Below are 17,942 nucleotides of genomic sequence, written 5' to 3' on the forward strand. Positions count from 1 at the left end.
TAGCAAGAGCATGAAGCCAGTGGGGAGAAGGGGGAGCAGCGTGCATGTGACCCAGCGGCCAGAAACAGACACGGGGGTGGGGGAGGGAGAGGCTCGTGTCACTTTCTATTTATCCACCATCTTTCACTGGAGCATCTCAGGGCACATGACAGGCAGCAGCTCTTTAATCCTCCCCGAGGAGCACGCTGATTTGAAGGGCTCCCTGGGGAGCAAGAAATAAACCCCAGGATCAGAGTCCAGGGCCCACCTCCTCTCTGCCTCTCAACACCCTTCACTGCAGACGGCCCAGCCTTCAGCAGGTGAGAAGCCGGTGGGCCTTAGAACAAGCCTCTCTGTCAGAGCCAAAGTATTTGGACTCATTCACTTGGTTCATTTTACTCCCAAAGATCCATGCCAAGAAAAACAATTTCAAAAGACAACAAAGAAGCTTTATGCAGGAACAGTCTCCTGAAACAGTATTTATAATAGCAAACAATTGTAACAGTCTAAGTGTTCAACAAGAGGGGGATTTGGTTAGTACTGCAAAGTCTAATGGAATTATTAGTTAGCAATTAAAAGACTTCAGTGAGATCTTTAAAACGTGGAAAAACCTTCTCTAGTACTACTGCTATTAAAATGCAGAATACAACCTATGGGTGGTTCTCAATGGGTGGTGTATGTATATTAGGTGGAGGGGGAGGCATGCACGGGCATTTTGTTTTTGCTGTTTTTAAAAGGGTAACATTTCAAACAGTCCAGAAGGAAAAACTAAGTCTTCCACCTGCACTGCTCCCTGGACCCTCCCCCATCCGAGAGAGGAGTCCACTGGGTACCACAGCATCTACATACAGACAAGGGTGATGAAGGAACACAGGTTAACAACGAGAAGGGGATCTTTTTGAGTGGAGGGATAATTTTTTTGTTGTTCAGTCACTAAGTCATGTCTTGCGACCCCTTGGACTGTAGCACGCCAGGCTTCCCTGTACTTCACTATCTCCCGGAGCTTGCTCAAACTCATGTCCATCGAGTCAGTGATGCTATCCAACCATCTCATCCTCTGTTGCCCCCTTCTCATTTTGCCTTCAATCTTTCCCAGCATCAGGGTCTTTTCCAAAGAGTTGGCTCTTTGCATCAGGTGACCAAAGTATGGGATTATAGCCAAGTCTTATTTTCATTTGTTCCTTCCACATTTCTGTAATTTTTGACGTGAAATACACTAAGACAAGAAAACAGCCTTATCTTCTCCATTCTGAAGGGAAAAACCCACGGCCTGCCTCCCGGCCCACGTGCAAACCTGGGCCAGGTGGGCTCTGCGGTTTCCTCGTGGCTCTGGTGGTGTCTTCAGGGGCTGTGGTTTAGGAGGGCCATGCGAGGAGGTATCAAAATGGATGAAAAGGAAGTAAGCAAACTTCACACAAAAGGGAGAAATGCTTCAGTCAACACTGAAAAAGGGCCCCGGATTGAAACTCTTTGATAACGGTTCTCGACTCATTTCAAAATCAGCATTAGCCACCAAAATGTAAAGTATTAGTTTTATTAAAATGCAAATCAATCAACTAATCTTTCTGGTAACAGTTACTGAATTGCAGTATCCGTGTCAATTAAAATAGTATCCAATTTATTCTTGGCTGGAAGGAGGGTGGTCTTCTGAATTTTAAAATGCAAGCCTCCCTTAACTGAAAATTCTGTCCACTCTTTCTCATCTCTTTGGCTTTTAATTCATTCCAATTAAACATGATGGACTCCAAATATTTTGAAGTACCTGTTTAAATCTTTTTAGGAAACGTGGGTCTGCATTGGGTGGCAAGTGAAGAGGTTACTCACCTGCTGTTCTAACGTGCGTTATCCGGGATCCTCAAGTTAGATGGACGGGGCTCAATGATCTGTATTTTTAAAAGTGATCATTTTGAAGGAAGTGAAAGTGGGGGAAATCTATTTTTGTTGATTGATCTTTTAAGTAACTGGAGACACACTGAAAATTAACCATTTTCCTGACAGTCAAGCCCAAGAGGTAACTTACCAAGAGGAGAAAAACAGATCAGGATGTACCAACGTCCAATTACTGTGAGACAGAGAAACCGTCCTCCTCTCCCCCTTTGCCCCACCCCAAGCCCACCAGATGCTCGCATTAATATTAAACTGTGATGCAGATTGCATTCCGGACTCACTTCATGTGGAGCCCAGGCTCTAGGCGCTGTGTCCATGGTCCCTGGACACCTAGTCAAGAGTAACGTGTAATCCCTGGGCACAAAAATCTGTCACTTGGTTTTGACATTTTAAAACAATACCAAAACCTATCTCTGTAAAAACAATGACTAGTTATTAACTACTACTGCCCTCAGATGCCTGGAGTCAACATTGCTTTAATTCCATAGCTGTAAAGATGCGGGCACAGGACCCGGGAGATGGTCACCCTCACGTGTGGGCACAGACACATTACTTATACAAGATCATCTCATTGCATACTGACCACAGCAGGCCAATAAATCCCCCTTATGGGGATTTAATTTTCAGCTTTTGACCTTTGGATGAAAAACAAGTGAATCATTTCCTCCTGCTGGATTTACACCAGAGCTGATCTTAATAAAGTGATTTAGGAATAGTGAGAATGGAAAAGGACTCTGGAAGAATCTTTATGGGTGAAAAGAGGAAACAAGAAAGAAGTCAGAGATTGCTGTTGAGCAACAACAGACAAATGCCTCCACCGGGGCACAGCTGACAGGTTGCGGGGGCAGGTACCTGCTCCTCAGAGCCGTAATCAATTGCTGAACGGCATCTGATAGTAGCATCTGCCTCACCTGAGAGCAGCACCTGCCCCAACGGAGAGCAGCATCTGCCCCGCGATTATTCCTCCTGTGAAGTTTTTTTTTTTTTTAATCCTGGTTCATTTTATTTAGTTTTTAGAATGTTTGACTGTACCCTGAGGCATGTGGGACTGAAGTTCCCTCACCAGGGATCGAACCCACGACCCTTGCATTGGAAGGTGGAGTCTTAACCACTGGACCCCTGGGGAAGTCCCCCTTCTGTGAAGTTTTATATTGTGAGAGAAGGCCACTGGGCTGGGGAAACAAAGAGCCTGTCGCCCTGCAGGAGCTTAAATCACTCACTTGGTACTGCTGAAGGAATCACGTGTGGCTGCGGCAACAGTAAACATACTCTTTATTTGTGGTGGTTCAAGGCCGTGGGGTGGGGAGTGGGGGGCGCATCCTTTGTTCCCTGAAGCATGGTGGTGACAGGCTTCCTGGCCCGCCTCAGGCTGCATTCTGGACTGCGCACATTCCCAGGATTACAGGGCTTCCTCCACCGGGATGGGGTGTGCAGCGGCCCCACCTCAGGCCTCGAGCCGGAAAGATAGGCGCCATCAGGCCCCTTGGCCGTCATCACGGGGGTTGAGCTGGCCAAAAAGGGATCGATACAGCTCTGTCCTGGAAGACAAACAAAACAAACTGCTTAATGCATTGGTTTAACTTTTCAAAGTTAGAAAAGAACCAAGAACCTGGGAAACACCCCAATCTGAGTCTTCAATTGAAAACACAGCCGCGTAATTAAAAATGCATCCCACAGCTCTTCTTCACAAACACAGAGGAGGGGAAGAACCTGGAAGCAGCCAAACAGCAGAATATGTAAATAGTCCGAGGTGGCTGGATACCCTGTCTCCAGGGAACCAGTTTTCTATAAGTTTGCCCTTTACAGACAGGCTCTTCAAGTAAGAAAACAAGATTGAATATTTTAATAGGATGTATGAGACTGCCACACGAGGAGGATTCAATCAGACATGGGATGTAGGGGATATAATTTAGTTTTCATACATTTTCCTGGACTTGGCAGTACTTGAAAAACAATGAAAATGACCCAGCAACAAGATTCCAATTACCAGCACAAGAGCAGCTGCTCAGGCACAGGGGCTCCTCCCCGAACCCCGCCCTTCCGCCATCCTCCATCAAATAAATAATTTGATTGGCTAATTTATTTCTAAATTTGGGTTTGACATTAAAAACAAACAAAAACAACCCTAACATGCCAGGGTCTTGGGTCCCTGAAAATGAATAAATGACCTGCCACCTGTGTTTCCACCACCGCTGGGCAGGGGTGGTCGAGGGCCTCTGAGCCCCAGCAGCCCCAGAGCTCTTCCCTGGGTGGAGGGCCGGGTCTCCCTGCGGGTCACACCACAGGGAGGCGGGACCAAACCTGTACCCTCAAGGAAGGAGGGCAGGCATGGGGCAGAGGTCACAGACCAGTGAGCAAACGACCTTGGGAGAAAGCCATGCCCACTCTCATTTATGCTGTCAAAAGCTACAGCCTGCCTTCTTTGACAGGCTGGCTTGTAGAAGTGCTCTCATTATCTGAGAGTCATCATCAGCAAATCTGATTTTCAAAACAAAGAGCAAAAAACCCCCCATGCTTCAGACAGCTATTACTGGTCCAGTCACATTTCAACACAAAATCTTACAAGTCTGTTTGAATTCACCCTGCTATAGTTTTGGGTACCAACAGTGAAAGTGTTAGTTGCTCAGTTGTGTCCGACTCTTTGTGACCCCATGGACTGTAGTCCACCAGGCTCCTCTGTCCATGGAATTCTCCAGGGAAGAATACTGGAGTGGGTAGCTGTCCCCTTCTCCAGGAGATCTTCCTCACCTGGAGACTGAACCCAAGTCTCCTGCATTGCAGGCAGATTCTTTACCATCAGAGCCACCTGGGAAGCCCAACAGAGATACTCTAATTAGAAACCCCAGCAACAGAAATAGCATATTGAAACTCTGAAAACAGGGAAAGTCCTAAAGAAGGAACCACCGAAGCAACCAATGTAAACTAACCTTGTCATGCTGGGGACCACGGGGCAGGCAGGGAAAGTGTGGCCAGGAAACAGTAGGTCTCCCATATTATTATAGGAATGTTATGGCAAGAACCTGCCGGTCCCCTCAGCCAACCGGGGTACCCCCGGCCTATGACAAAGGCTGCAGGTTCGCCCGGAGCCCCAGGGTCTCTTTTGTTCTGAGCGATATACATCTGCCCGGCTCAGCCTTGTGCACAAGGGGGAAGGCGGCTTCGGACCACATGCAAATGACAGGCTCTCCTTCTGGAGGCAGCGGCTTCTAAATCACTGGCTCCATCACATAGAAGACAGCCTGCCCTGCCCAGGCATGACTTGATCACGCAACGGCCTGCCTACCTGCCAGTAAGTGCAAGTCTCTGCGGCCATTTCCGCAAAGAAATTAAACGGTGTTAAGGGGAGGGTCGCCATGACAAAGAGGACAGTGAGGCTTTAAGGCTGTGGAGGCTCATCACCACAGAGCCCTTCACGATCACCCCTTCCGGCCTTGCCCACGCCAGACCCATCACTGCCACTGAGCGAATGCTTCCTCTCCGTGCCGTGCCATCAGTGAACCGCCGGGGCCATGCAGCAGTTACTGCCCGCAGCAGGGTTCACGCGTCAGGAGCGGAGAAGGAGATGCTGAAACCCATGTTTTGATAGAACATCATTTCACACTCAGGTGGGCAAGGCTGACAAACATATGCAGCTGTTCATGGCAAAGCAACCTGGACAGCGGAGTGGTCTGGGTTCTTAAAATATTTTTTTATAGCAAAGAGAGAAAAAATAGGAATCAGGGATTATTCCCATCTGAGAATCCCCAAGCAATTTCAATTCCAAGTCCTCCTCCCCCACAACCACCAATCAGGGACCGTTTTCACCCTCAAAGTATCTCAGACGTCCCTGCTCCTCCAGGCTCCTTCATTTCAGATCCTACCATCTCTCACCAAGAATGTGGCGACAGCCTCCTCAGAAACTTTTCTGTTCCCATCTCCTACTCACTGTCCACGACCCTCAGCCCTGACTCTAAGGGCTCTAGAGATGGACAAAGCTGACCCTCCTGGGGTCCAAGAGCATGACCAAGATGAAGCCCCCCCAAACTCAAGCTGCTCAGCTCGGCTTCAGGCCCTTCTTCCCTGCAGAGGCCCTGCCCGGGGCGGAGGTGGGAAACACACGGCCGTGAAGGGTGGGGTCTGTGGTCTGGTCCTCAGCCTCTCTGCATGGCCCCTAATAGAACTTTCTGAAATCCTGCAGCCCCTGCGCACATTTTTAAATTGACATATAAAATTTTTCTCGATAAATGTAACAGGCACAAAGGATATAATTATCAGAAAATTGTGCATACCAACTTTTAAAATAAAACTCTTGCATCCCGTTTGTAATATGCCCCATGGAACCAATGTGCCATACTGATCTGATATCCATCACCGCTCATTTAAACAACACATAAACAAACTTGTTAACTTGGAAATTTTATAGCATCCTTTTCTTCTTAAACTTGGATTTCCATCTGATTTTTCCCTATAGGTTTTTGTCTTAATATAATTGATTTATGCTTGAAAGTCTTTTATTGATTACTCTATCATACTTTTTGGCCACAAAAATAAGTATGCAAATTGATGCACTTTTTGAAATTTAAAAAGTTGAAACAAAAATATTTTAATTTCTTGGGACCATAAAGCTCTAAGTTAATTTTGAAAAATTATACTTCTGGACTGTGTTATCACTGTAATTATTATTAGGATACAACTGATATATGATAACAATATAATAAAGTTTGGTATAATTTTGTTAAGTTTTTAATATGTGTGAAATTATATGGATGAGGCTTACCCCTCCATTCCCATTCCAGGGATGAATATTATTTATTGCTAGAATGAAAGCAGGTTCAACAGCGATTCTATCCCTACTTTTCAGCTCTTGTAGCCATCAGTGATGAGAAACCTTAACATGCAAAAAAGTAGATGTGGGAAAAGGAGAGTTTTGTTATAGCAATGACACTCAGTTCTTTCAATTCCTTCTGAATTAACCGCCCTTTCCCCCCAGTTTCAGAGTGATCTCCCACCAAAAATTAGTTTTAATGATCTATCAGCTGACAACTCAATTAGGTTCTCCTGCAATTTTGCTGAGAATAGAGACCCAGGAGCCACCTGACCGTCAGGGCTCTGTTACCTGGTCTTGCATCATGGCCGGTCATGATCCCTGCCCTGATATGTTGACTGGTCCTTTTGTGAGGTTCCCCCACTCCGGGGCAAGGAGGGGCTTCGTGTTCAGTGAGGACAACCATGAAAGGCAAGGGAGGAGGGGAACCTGCAACTCCACTTGGCCAGGACCGCTGCAGGGAAGAGCTGGAAACTGATTCCTGCCAACTCTCTGCGTCTCCTTTCCCAAGGGAAGATCTCTCCGTGGTCCAGGAGGAAGACTGAGGTGGGGGGTGGGGGGTGGGTACTGAGCGGTGCCTCCAACCCAGGCGGTTGGAGCCCCTCTGGGCCAGGGCTCAGAGGAGGGAAAAGCATCTAGAAGGAAATAGGACACACCCGGGTCCCCTCCCAGAGCTAGGAAAACAAAACTAAAACCAGAACTGAGTAAGGGAAAGACACGTTGGGACAGAGGGCCAGCCTGCTTTCTGCTACACAGAGCGCTCCCCCCCTGCCCCGACCCCAGCATCTTTCCTAACCGGGATTTAGCCACGCAGAGAAGCTAAACTATCAATCCTTCAGGTTAACCTTGTCTCCATCCGATTCTCCAGGGTAAGCGTATAGTTTAATACTTGAGGTCCCCTTAAGGCTATGCATAATGAAGTTGGGTTTTTTTTTTCCTTAATACATAATTCCTGCTCCCTACCACATTAAGAGTCCAGATTTGAATCACTGAGCTGAAATGCCTTCCCCTCTTTGTTACCGCCACCCCCCCCCCTCGGTCTCAATGGCCAGTGGGAACGTCCACTGTAGGAAATGTATTAATGGGGGTATCATGCAGGAGAATAACCCACAGAGTAATTAACAGGACTTGGACCTAAGGTAGAAGGTCGATAGCAGGGGCTCTTCCTTGAATTAAAATTTAACTTACCCTTTATTGCAACCTACAAAAGCAAGTAATGAGCACTAACATTTTTATTTCTTTTAAACTGTCATTTAGGCTATAGAGGGGATAATTACCTATCTCTAGTGTAGTAAGGTTTTATAACCCTTAGTGAGGCATTTTCTAATTTAATATTTTTACTATATTATCATAAAACCTGTTTCTGGAAAAAAATGATCATGGATTAGCAGCCATTTTCCATAAAGACAGAGAGTGTGTGTGTGTGTGTGTGTGTGTGTGTGTGTGTGTGTGTGTGTGTGTGTGTGTGTGTGTGTGTGTGTGTGTGTGTGTGTGTGTGTACACTATGGATTAGCAGCCATTTTCCATAAAGACAGAGTGTGTGTGTGTGTGTGTGTGTGTGTGTGTGTGTCTGTACACTAGGATTCAGCTTATTTATTATGTGATGTGAAGAGACTTAAGTGCGCCCAGTCGAGCTGGATGTGAGATGCTACCGCTTGAGTGGCGGGCAAGGCTCAAAGGGGCCCTAAATGAAATGGGGGTGGACGTGTGTCAAGGTGCAGCCCAGCCGCAGGCACTCCTCACCGACTGCAACACAGCCCAGGACAAAGGCGCACCTGAGCCACAGAGATCTGTGCGGGGGTGCACTCAATGAGGTCAGCAACTTGCAGCACTGGGGACCAGAGGAGCTGCACCAGCCACACCCCAGACACCCTGATTCTCCTCTTCCAGCCCGGACTCCTCCAAGCTACACCCACCTGGCCCTGTAGCCTCAGAAGCAGGCAGAGGAGAAAGCAGCCAGGGCACCGCTCCCTAGAGAAACCCGTAGAACCTCCCAAGTCCCCCCTGGTCTCCGAGCAAGCACGACACGCCGGGACTCCAGCCACTCCCCCAACGGTGCTAGTGGAGACACCCACCGCCTTCCTGAATAAACCTGGACACGGAATCTGTCCTGGATTAACTTGAGATCGCGCATCAGCTGCTTCACTGGGGGTGGAGTGGGGGGGTTCCCCCCTAAATATACAAGATGCATCCCATGAGGGCCCCCCCTCCCCACCCAAAGGGCCTGTGCCGCGTGCTTCTGCGGGACTCCACATCTTAGACGTACACTTGCGAATCCAAGGACGATGAAATGCACAAAGGCAAAGTGAGACTAAGGCTCTGATCGCAATAGCGCTCGTGTCCAGCAGAACCTTGATTAAACCCAAATCGTTGTGTCACGACAGACATGGCCGGAGCAGAAACTCACACTGACCACCATGGTTGCTGACGGCAGATGCGCTTTTAATAATTATTGGTGATGTTACTGATGCAGGATTTTTTTTATGTTTGTGCTTCAAAAACATTTTACCTGTTAGTGCTGTGGAAGCTCATAAACCTGTATCAGGTGAGGATGGTTCCTTGGCCTCAGAGTGTAACACACAGGTATAACAGATTCACAAAATACATGTGAATGCCTATCTGTTAGGTTTTTGCAGGATTATCAAAACAGGAATGACATGGCAGAAGCTAAGTTGGGAAGGTGATCATATGGAGTCACTCTGTCTGGGACAACCCATTTCATTTGGAGATGTGGAAACACTCCTCCTCTGGCTGGGCCCCGCTCTGCCACTGGGGGACGCCTATCCATGGCCCAGCTGTCTAGAGCCGAAGGGACAGCTCTTCCCGGGGGCAGCATTTCAACTACTGCTGTCTTCTCCTAACTAAGTCTGGTCTTTTCCAGATGGAAAGAAACACTCCATCCTGCTATGACAAAGCTGGGGTTCTCCTGAAGGCCTGGCAGAACCCCTCTGAGTCCTCCAGTGGTCCAACAGTCAGTGTTTGTACCCTCTGAGTCCACCTCATGTGTCTGGACCCTCTGAGCCCACCTCATGTGTCTGGATGGTCCAGGAGGCCCAGGTGTGCAGGGTAGGCTTTATCGTCGCCCCTGTCTTCAGCACGTCCTTTCTTACCCGTGAGGGCAACAGTCTTGAGCTTCCAGTCTCTCTGTTCTGTCTACAGGCATGCCCAGGGCAATCCAAATGCCAACTGAAAAAAGCTGTCTTGCCAATGATCACTTGGCACCAAACCAAGGGGTCCTCCTAACCCAGCTGCTAGAGTCTGCTCCCCAAATACTACAGATGAGATGGCAGCTTCCTGCATCTTTCATTCCTTCTGCTTCCTCTCACCCAAATCCACTCTACTCTGTATCAGAGACTTTACAGGTGAGAGAAAGATGTCTGAGAACTGGTTCTATGGCCTAAGAGAGGGAACTGTGTGGATCCAGATGGCAGGCAGCTGCCCCAGGGGCCGTGTGCACACACAGCGGTGGGACCGGGGGTGGGGGGCCGTGTGCGCACACAGCGGTGGGATCGGGGGTGGGGGGCCGTGGGGAGTGGGGGCCGTGTGCACACAGCAGTGGGACTGGGGGTGGGGGCCGTGTGCACACACAGCGGTGGGACCGGGGGTGGGGGGCCGTGTGCGCACACAGCGGTGGGATCGGGGGTGGGGGGCCGTGTGTGCACACAGTGGTGGGATCCGGGGTGGGGGGCCGTGTGCACACACAGCGGTGGGACAGGGGGTGGGGGGCCGTGTGCGCACAGTGGTGGGACCGGGGGGTGGGGCAGAGCCCCTGGCCGAGACTCTGTCTGTCAGGAAGCCTGGACAGTGAGGAAGGCAATGCCAGTGAAGGCACAGAAGTGCATCTTGTAAGGAGGGAGTACCACTCAGGCTGATGTAAAAAGATGATGAGAGTAGAAAACTCAGAATTACTGGGTAAAGCCAATAGGTCAGCACTTGACTCCCTCCCTCTCCTCTCAGCATCCCCAGCAACAAAGAGTGGCTTCTCCCCTGAAATGCCAGCACAACTGCATGCCAAAAAATAATACACAGAAAAAGCCAAGAAAGGTGAAAAGAGAAAAAAGCAACATTCTCTTACCGAGGGCTGTTTCTTAACAGGGTCAAGTGAGCAGAGTAACAGTAACTCAGAGAATGCCCTTACCTATCACTAATTACCTACATCTGGACAAACCTCCCAACAGAACCAGGCTGAACGCTCCATAAGCTACACAACAGATCACCGCCACTGCCCAGATCTGCCACAAGGTGGCAGCACACGATGCACTTCTCAGTGGACCAGGCAACTGGCACGGCTCCGGCAAACTGGCCATAAATTACCCATCACCTCTGCTCTCCTCACCATCCTCCCCAGTGCTTGAAGGAGACTCGGGAAGGTCTGTTCCAATTCGCTCCTTTGGTCAGGTCAGAACTGGGTCCTTCAAACCTCTGCAAATGCTTTTAGCCCCACAGCTTTAAATTACAGATGGTGACATGTGACCTCTGGCCTGTCTCCTGAAGATCAGACTCGAGATTTATACATGTTCAAAGACTCAGGTTCAGGCCCCAGACAAAGGAACTGAACGGAGGGAGGATGGGTGAGAGGACGTGACGGGTGAGTCTGCGCAGCTTTCTCCCCACCCGCGTTCCCTCCTTGTTCCCATGTCAGTTACAAATTCACTCCCCTTAAACAAGGAAGCAAAACACTTGAAACTTCCATCATCCTACCACTCCTTTCAAGTCTTTCCAATTCTTTTAAAGAAAAATAATTTACCTTGGTGGGACTTACAAAAAAGAAGAGGTGGGGCCAGGGTGTGAGGAGGGACCTCTCGACAAAAGGGATGTCGCCTCCTCTCCTGTGCGTTAATATTCCATATTCCTAGGATGATTTCCACTTTCACAGTTTGACTGTTTTATAACAGATTTGATGTGAGAGAAGACAAATGGCCTCACAGAGGAAAGACGACAAATCATCTCACCGCTTTTAGCGGGGTTTTCTCTTTATTTTTATTTATTTTTATTCTGTGGCTGGGCTGGGGAGCTCTCTGCCTTGCTGGAGATGTTTAATATTAACGTCAGGCCCCCACGATCCTGGCAACAGAGTTGGCCGGTGTTGTGTTTACGGCTTTGTGACTGCTGGCTTCAGGAAGATGAAGCTCCTTGTTCAAACAGCAGCTTCTCTAACAGCTCCTGTTAAAAGCCACGGGATGCTTCACTGCTTAGACGTGAATCACCTCCTCCAGCCGCACGGAAGGGGAGGCTGACACTGAGTTACACTTGTATCCCTATCAAGACCGCTGCCCAACGACCCAGGGCCTGGTGGGGGGCAGCGTGTGATCCTTCTCTCAGATCCTTCTCACAGCTACTCCCAGGGGGTCAAAACACACAGGAATTAGCAAAGATGTCTGTGGTCAACCAGGAGTTTCAGCAAGGCATTCCATTACTGCTGGTGCTAAGCTGAAGGACTGACTTGACCAAAAAACCCAGTCCTGATCCAAACATAAAAGCAGCAGCTTTTTCTATCCAAACATGAAAGCAGCTCGGGACGCGGAGCCCCGGGTTCAGCTCAGCCCGCAGGGCACAAAGGTACCACAGCGTCCTGGGGGCAGGAGCTGCCCACCTGCCACCATCCCCACATGCTCCGCCCAGGGTGAAACCCTCCGTGTCTGTTCCTGCTCTGCCCTCATCCTTTTCTCTTCCGCCTACTGCCCTTCCCTGGGTTCTGTTCTCGGCCCTCCTCCCTTTCCCTGGTAACCCATCCACACTCTCAGCCCCAGCGATCTCCTGGGTGCAAAGGAAGCACTGCACCCAAGAACCTGACTGCGGACCTCACCAGGCCCTGCAAGGCTGTTCTGCCCCTCAGCTACCTTTGTTAAATGGCACACAGTATCACTGCATGTGGAATCTAAAAAACAATACAAACGAGGGATGGGATGGGGAGGGAGGTGGGAGGGGGGTTCAGGATGGGGAACACATGTACACCCATGGCTGATTCATGTCAATGTATGGCAAGAACCACCACAGTATTGTAAAGTAATCAGCCTCCAATTAAAATAAATAAATTTAAAAAAAGGGATCTATTTACAAACAGAAATAGACCCACAAACGTAGAAAACAAACATCGTTACTAAAGGGGAAAGGGGGGGAAGGAGAAATCAGGAGTTTGGGATTAACTATTGCATTTTATACACACTATTATATATAAAACAGATAAACAGCAAGGACCTACTGTGTAGCACAGGGAACTATATTCAATATCTTTTAATAACCTATAGTGGAAATGAATATGAAAAAGAAATGTATGTGTCTATTCGCATATATACACACATATACACACACATCTGAATCACTTAGCTGTATACCCGAAACATTGCAAATCAACTATACTTCAAAAAAATTTAAAAAAAACAAACTACCTTTGTTAGTCATGTCCCACACTTAACTGTTTAATGGCAGGAAGCTACAAAGTTATAGCTTTGACACTCTTTGACCACAGCTTTGAGCACATTTTCTGATTAAAAAATAAAATCTACAAGATCCTCGTCTCAGCTCTACAAGATCCCTACCTTAAGGGTCTTGTTTGGACAGTTTATTTACTTTAAATGACAAAATGCAAACTGATGCCCTCCATCTGTCAATCTTCTTTGTTTTTTAACATCTTCCTTCAAAGAACTTGCTCCTCTCTTCTGTGTATCGAGAGAAATTTGGAAAAAAGGTTTCTCCTAGCCACCTGCCAGGGAAACCTTCCCCAGGGGGAGTGTCCAGGGGTCCAGAGCTTCTAGATGTCTGCCCTGGGGCCACCTCCCCACTCGAGCGCCTCAGTTCACCAGCCAGTCACTGAAGTCAGCAGTCTGATGACCTCAGCCAGTTACAGGACTGGTTTTTAAAAGCCTGACTGCTCCGTGCAAAATGAGTAGTTTGCGTTTCTGCCCCTGGAAGCTGGGGAGTCTGCTGTGTTGCACGGCTGTGCCTCCCCTGCAGGATGGAGAGGCAGACAGGGAGGCTGAGCGCTGCCAAGTGCGTGCAGGAGAAAATGTGTATTGATTTCTTCTTTCTTATAAAGGAGCACAAAGCAGTGAGGAACAATTGGTCCTCTTTGCTGCATTTCACATTCCACACGAGACAAAGGGCCCAACCCCCACCAGCCTCCGAGAGGCAGAAAGGGGAACCTTGCGGGGCAGCTACTGGGTGTCAGAGGCCACCAGCGTGTTGGGGTCCACTGCGGGGAGGGGGAGGACATGCCAAATACCCTGGGCTGCAAACGCCTCCCCTGCCTCCAGCCAGTAATCTCCCTCTCCTGGCTGATGTTTCCTCATCTATATTGGAGAGGAAAGAGCCTTCAGTCTTATTTACCTTTTAAGTGGAGGTGCCCAGAGGGTAAAAGAGTTAATGTTTATAAAGTGTTCTGCTCCCCAGAGGGAGACAATGGATAAAACACAAGGTGTGGTTATGGCTCATTCAAGACCTCATTTCCAGGGTAGTTAGTAATAGCTTCCCATTACAGACGCCTGCTCCCCAGCACCTGGAACTCAAAGTACACTCAGGCGATGCCCTTTATCTAAATATCCTTTTTTTGGCTTGACACTTAAAACCAACACTAAAAATAACAAAAGGAAACCGGGGACTATTATGCCTTGTTAATGCACGTACAGGAGCCATTCCAGAGCTGTTTTCTTCTTAAGCTAAACAAAATCCTGAGAGTAGTCCAAAAAAAAAAAAAAAACCTGACCTGCAATGAGAATTGATCAACCCAGGGCCCTGTCTGTACACTCTGTGTTTCCATGGTAACTAGTAATTTGTAGAAGGGCCACCAGAAACCACACCCAGCATGGTTATCACAGCCAAGATGGGCAGGAGAAGACCTTCAGTACGACACACGTCTGTGGTGTAGACTTGTGACCTTTTCCCAGGGCTCAGCCTAAGTAAAACGACCTCCAAAACTCTCGAGGTCAAGAATGAAGTCCCAGGGCTGGACTCTGTATTTCTGGGCTTTTCCAGCTTGGCCAAGAGCAAAGAACAAGCCATGGAGCTGGCCCTTGGGCGGTGCAGCGTTCTCGTGTGGAGACAAAGCCACAAAGGATCGGGGCCCGCACGCTGCTGGTGAGCTGGCCAGGCGTGGAGTGCTAGGGGACAGAGTGAAGTGAGGACGGTCCCCGACATTTGACCAGGGCTTCCCTGGAGGCTCCGTGGTGGAGAAGCCACCTACCAATGCAGGGGACATGGGTTCGATCCCTGGTCTGGGAAGACTTCACATGCCATGGAGCAGCTACACCCATGCGCCACAGCTGCTGAACCTGTGCCTCCAGGGCCCGGGAGCTGCAACTGCTGAGCCCATATGCTGCACACGTAGCTGCACACGAAGCGTGCTCATCCGGAGCCCACACTCCGGGGCGAGAGGAGCCACCGCAATGAGGAGCCCGCACACCACAGCTAGAGAGCAGATCCGCTTGCCTCAACTAGGGAAAAGCCTAAGTAGCAGTCAAGAGCCAGCTGCTGCTGCTGCTGCTGCTGCTAAGTCGCTTCAGTCGTATCCGACTCTGTGCAACCCCATAGACGGCAGCCCACCAGGCTCCGCCGTCCCTGGGATTCTCCAGACAAGAATACTGGAGTGGATTGCCATTTCCTTCTCCAGTGCATGAAAGGGTAAAGTGAAAGTGAAGTCGCTCAGTCGTGTCCGACTCTTAGCGACCCCATGGACTGTAGCCCACCAGGCTCCTCCATCCATGGGATTTTCCAGGCAAGAGTACTGGAGTGGGGTGCCATTGCCTTCTCCGCAAGAGCCAGCACAGTCATTAAAAAAAAAAAAAAGATGCTTGACTCAAAGATCTTTCAACTTGATGATGGTGTGAACGCAACGTGCGTTTAGCAGAAGCTGTACTTTGAATTTTGAACTGTAACCTCTCTCTTCCAGGGCTGGTGACGTGCGGCAGGCCCCCTCATGATGGTGACAGTGGACAAACGACACACACCACCCTGTGCCCAGAGAGCCCTTCTGCCATTCACCTGCAGTATTCGATCAATGACACAAGCAACGTGTCACTTTATTATGAAATAGGCCTTTGCGCTGGATGACTCTGCCTAACTGTAGGCTAATGGAAGTGTCCTGGGCACGTCTAAGGTGGGCGAGGATCAGCCGTGATGTCAGCAGGTTAGGCGTATTAACTGTATTTTCAACTTATGATATTTTCAACTATGATGGGTTTATTGGGTCAATGAAGATCTTTATATTAGACTTAAGAGTTAGATAATATGGAGCAATCTTCGTAAAAGAGGCAAAAAAGTTTGTTCATCCATCTTACAGAACTGTTTGCAAAAATAATCTTACCAGCAAATTACTTACAAGCAATAGACTCATAAGCTGAAGGGCTTTCAAGGCATTTCAGACAGGAGGCCTATAGCCAATTCTTCTCAGGTGTACACAAAAATGGGTATGTCTGCCTTGCAGGCAAAGGGACAATGACATAATATGTACATGTGTAAAAATATAAATTTTAAGTAACTATTTGTACAGGTATCATTAAAACAGTCCTTTCAGAAACAAAAAATTACAAAGAACACTTTATTCTCTCATGAGGACTTACTTCCCTGGTGGTCCAGTGGTTAACAACCTGCTTGCCAATGTAGGGGACAGGGGTTCGATCCCTGGTCCAAGAAGATTTCACATGCTGCGGAGCAACTAACCCCATGTGCCACCGCTACCGAGCTCACACTTTAGAGCCCATGTGCCACAGCTACCGAGCTCACACTTTAGAGCCCACGTGCCACAACTACTGAGCTCACACTTTAGAGCCCAAGCTCCACAACAAGAGAGGCCACCGCAACAAGAAGCCTGCACAGCACTCGAGAAAGTCCGAGTGCAGGAACAGAGACCCAGCATAGCTAAAAATAAATGACAAATAAGAGATAAATAAATGTTTTTAAAAAAAGAATCTAATGAGCAAGAAGGACTGTTCTCACTTTATAAAGCAGGAAACTAAGGCTGAGCAACAAAGAATTGATGCTTTCAAACTGTGGTGCTGGAGAAGACTCCTGAGAGTCCCTTGGACAGCAAAGTGATCAAACCAGTCAATCCTGAAGGAAACCAACCCTGAATATTCATTGGAAGGACTGATGCTAGCACTCTGGCCACCTGATGTGAAGAGCTGACTCACTGGAAAAGACCCTGATGCTGGAAAAGATTGAAGGCGGGAGGAGAGGGGGATGACAGAGGACAAGATGGTTGGATGGCATCATCAACTCAATGGACACGAGTCTGAGCAAGCTCCAGGAGACGGTGAAGGACAGGGAAGCCTGTTCATGCTGCAGTCCATGGGGTCGCAAAGAGTCGGACACGAATGAACAACAGAAGCCCAAAGAGAAGATTTCTTCAAGGTCACATTGTGATCCTGTCTGTGAGCTGGGGCGGAACAAGTAGTCAAGGATCTGGAGTCAGCTCTCTAGCCTAGGGAAGGCTGACATCAACTGGGAAAAGACTTGACTTGTTTTACAAATAAAACGTGCTACAGAAATCCTATACAGTAACTAAGTGAAAAGTGAAAGTCGCTCAGTCATGTCCGACTCTTTGTTACCCCATGGACTATACAGTCCATGGAATTCTCCAGGCTAGAATACTGGAGTGGGTAGGCTTTCCCTCCTTCAAGGGATTTCCCCAACCCAGGGACTGAACCCAGGTCTGCATTGCAGGTGGGTTCTTTACCAGCTGAGCCACAAGGGAAGCCCAAGAACACCGGAGTGGGTAGCCTATCCTTTCTCCAGTGGATCTTCCCGACCCAGGAATTGAACCAGGGTCTCCTATATTGCAGGTGGATTCTTTACCAACTGAGCTATCAGGGAAGCCTATATAGTAAGTAAGGCAGCATTCAATTGGAATCAAAATATATTAATCCAAATATATGAGCATAAAACCTTGATAATACCAAACATGGGATGATAGTAAACTTATGCATACAATTTTGACTTATAAATTACGCATTTTTAGCAGAAAAAAAAAAAACCCCTAATAAATGTTTTTGTGAAGTATGTTAAGTACTGTTGGAGAGAAACAAATAAAATAGGGGTTTGAGGACAAAAGAAACCCCACTCAGTGGTGAGTGGAGAATCAGCAAAGTCCCTCTGGAAAGGCTGGTGTGGACCAAGGACCATGGGCCCTGCAGCAGGAAAGGACAGAGGTGGCACAGGGGAGGTGGGGTAGGGTGAGGAGGTACTCCGGGGAGGGAGGGTGTCCCGGTACCTCGGGGCCAGCAGGACAGCACAAGAGGGCGCGCACCAAACCAGGAGACAAGGAGAGAAAGGGGGCGGG

General features: G+C 48.5%; 1 protein-coding gene across 2 annotated transcripts in view; it reads right to left on the minus strand.

Annotated features, from left to right (window-relative positions):
- Window positions 1–3,121: 3,121 nt before the first annotated feature.
- Window positions 3,122–17,942, minus strand: part of AATF (apoptosis antagonizing transcription factor) — a 101,254-nt gene continuing 86,433 nt past the window's right edge. For both annotated transcript variants that reach the window (XM_081584581.1, XM_081584580.1), the window contains one exon: window positions 3,122–3,404. In XM_081584581.1, coding sequence (XP_081440707.1) covers window positions 3,341–3,404 — 64 coding nt within the window. In that variant the 3' untranslated portion in view covers window positions 3,122–3,340. The remainder of the gene's footprint in view (window positions 3,405–17,942) is intronic.

This window comes from Giraffa tippelskirchi, chromosome 3 (genome assembly GCF_054371585.1).
Source record: "Giraffa tippelskirchi isolate mGirTip1 chromosome 3, T2T-mGirTip1v1.2.pri, whole genome shotgun sequence".
Classification (NCBI taxonomy): Eukaryota; Metazoa; Chordata; class Mammalia; order Artiodactyla; family Giraffidae; genus Giraffa; species Giraffa tippelskirchi.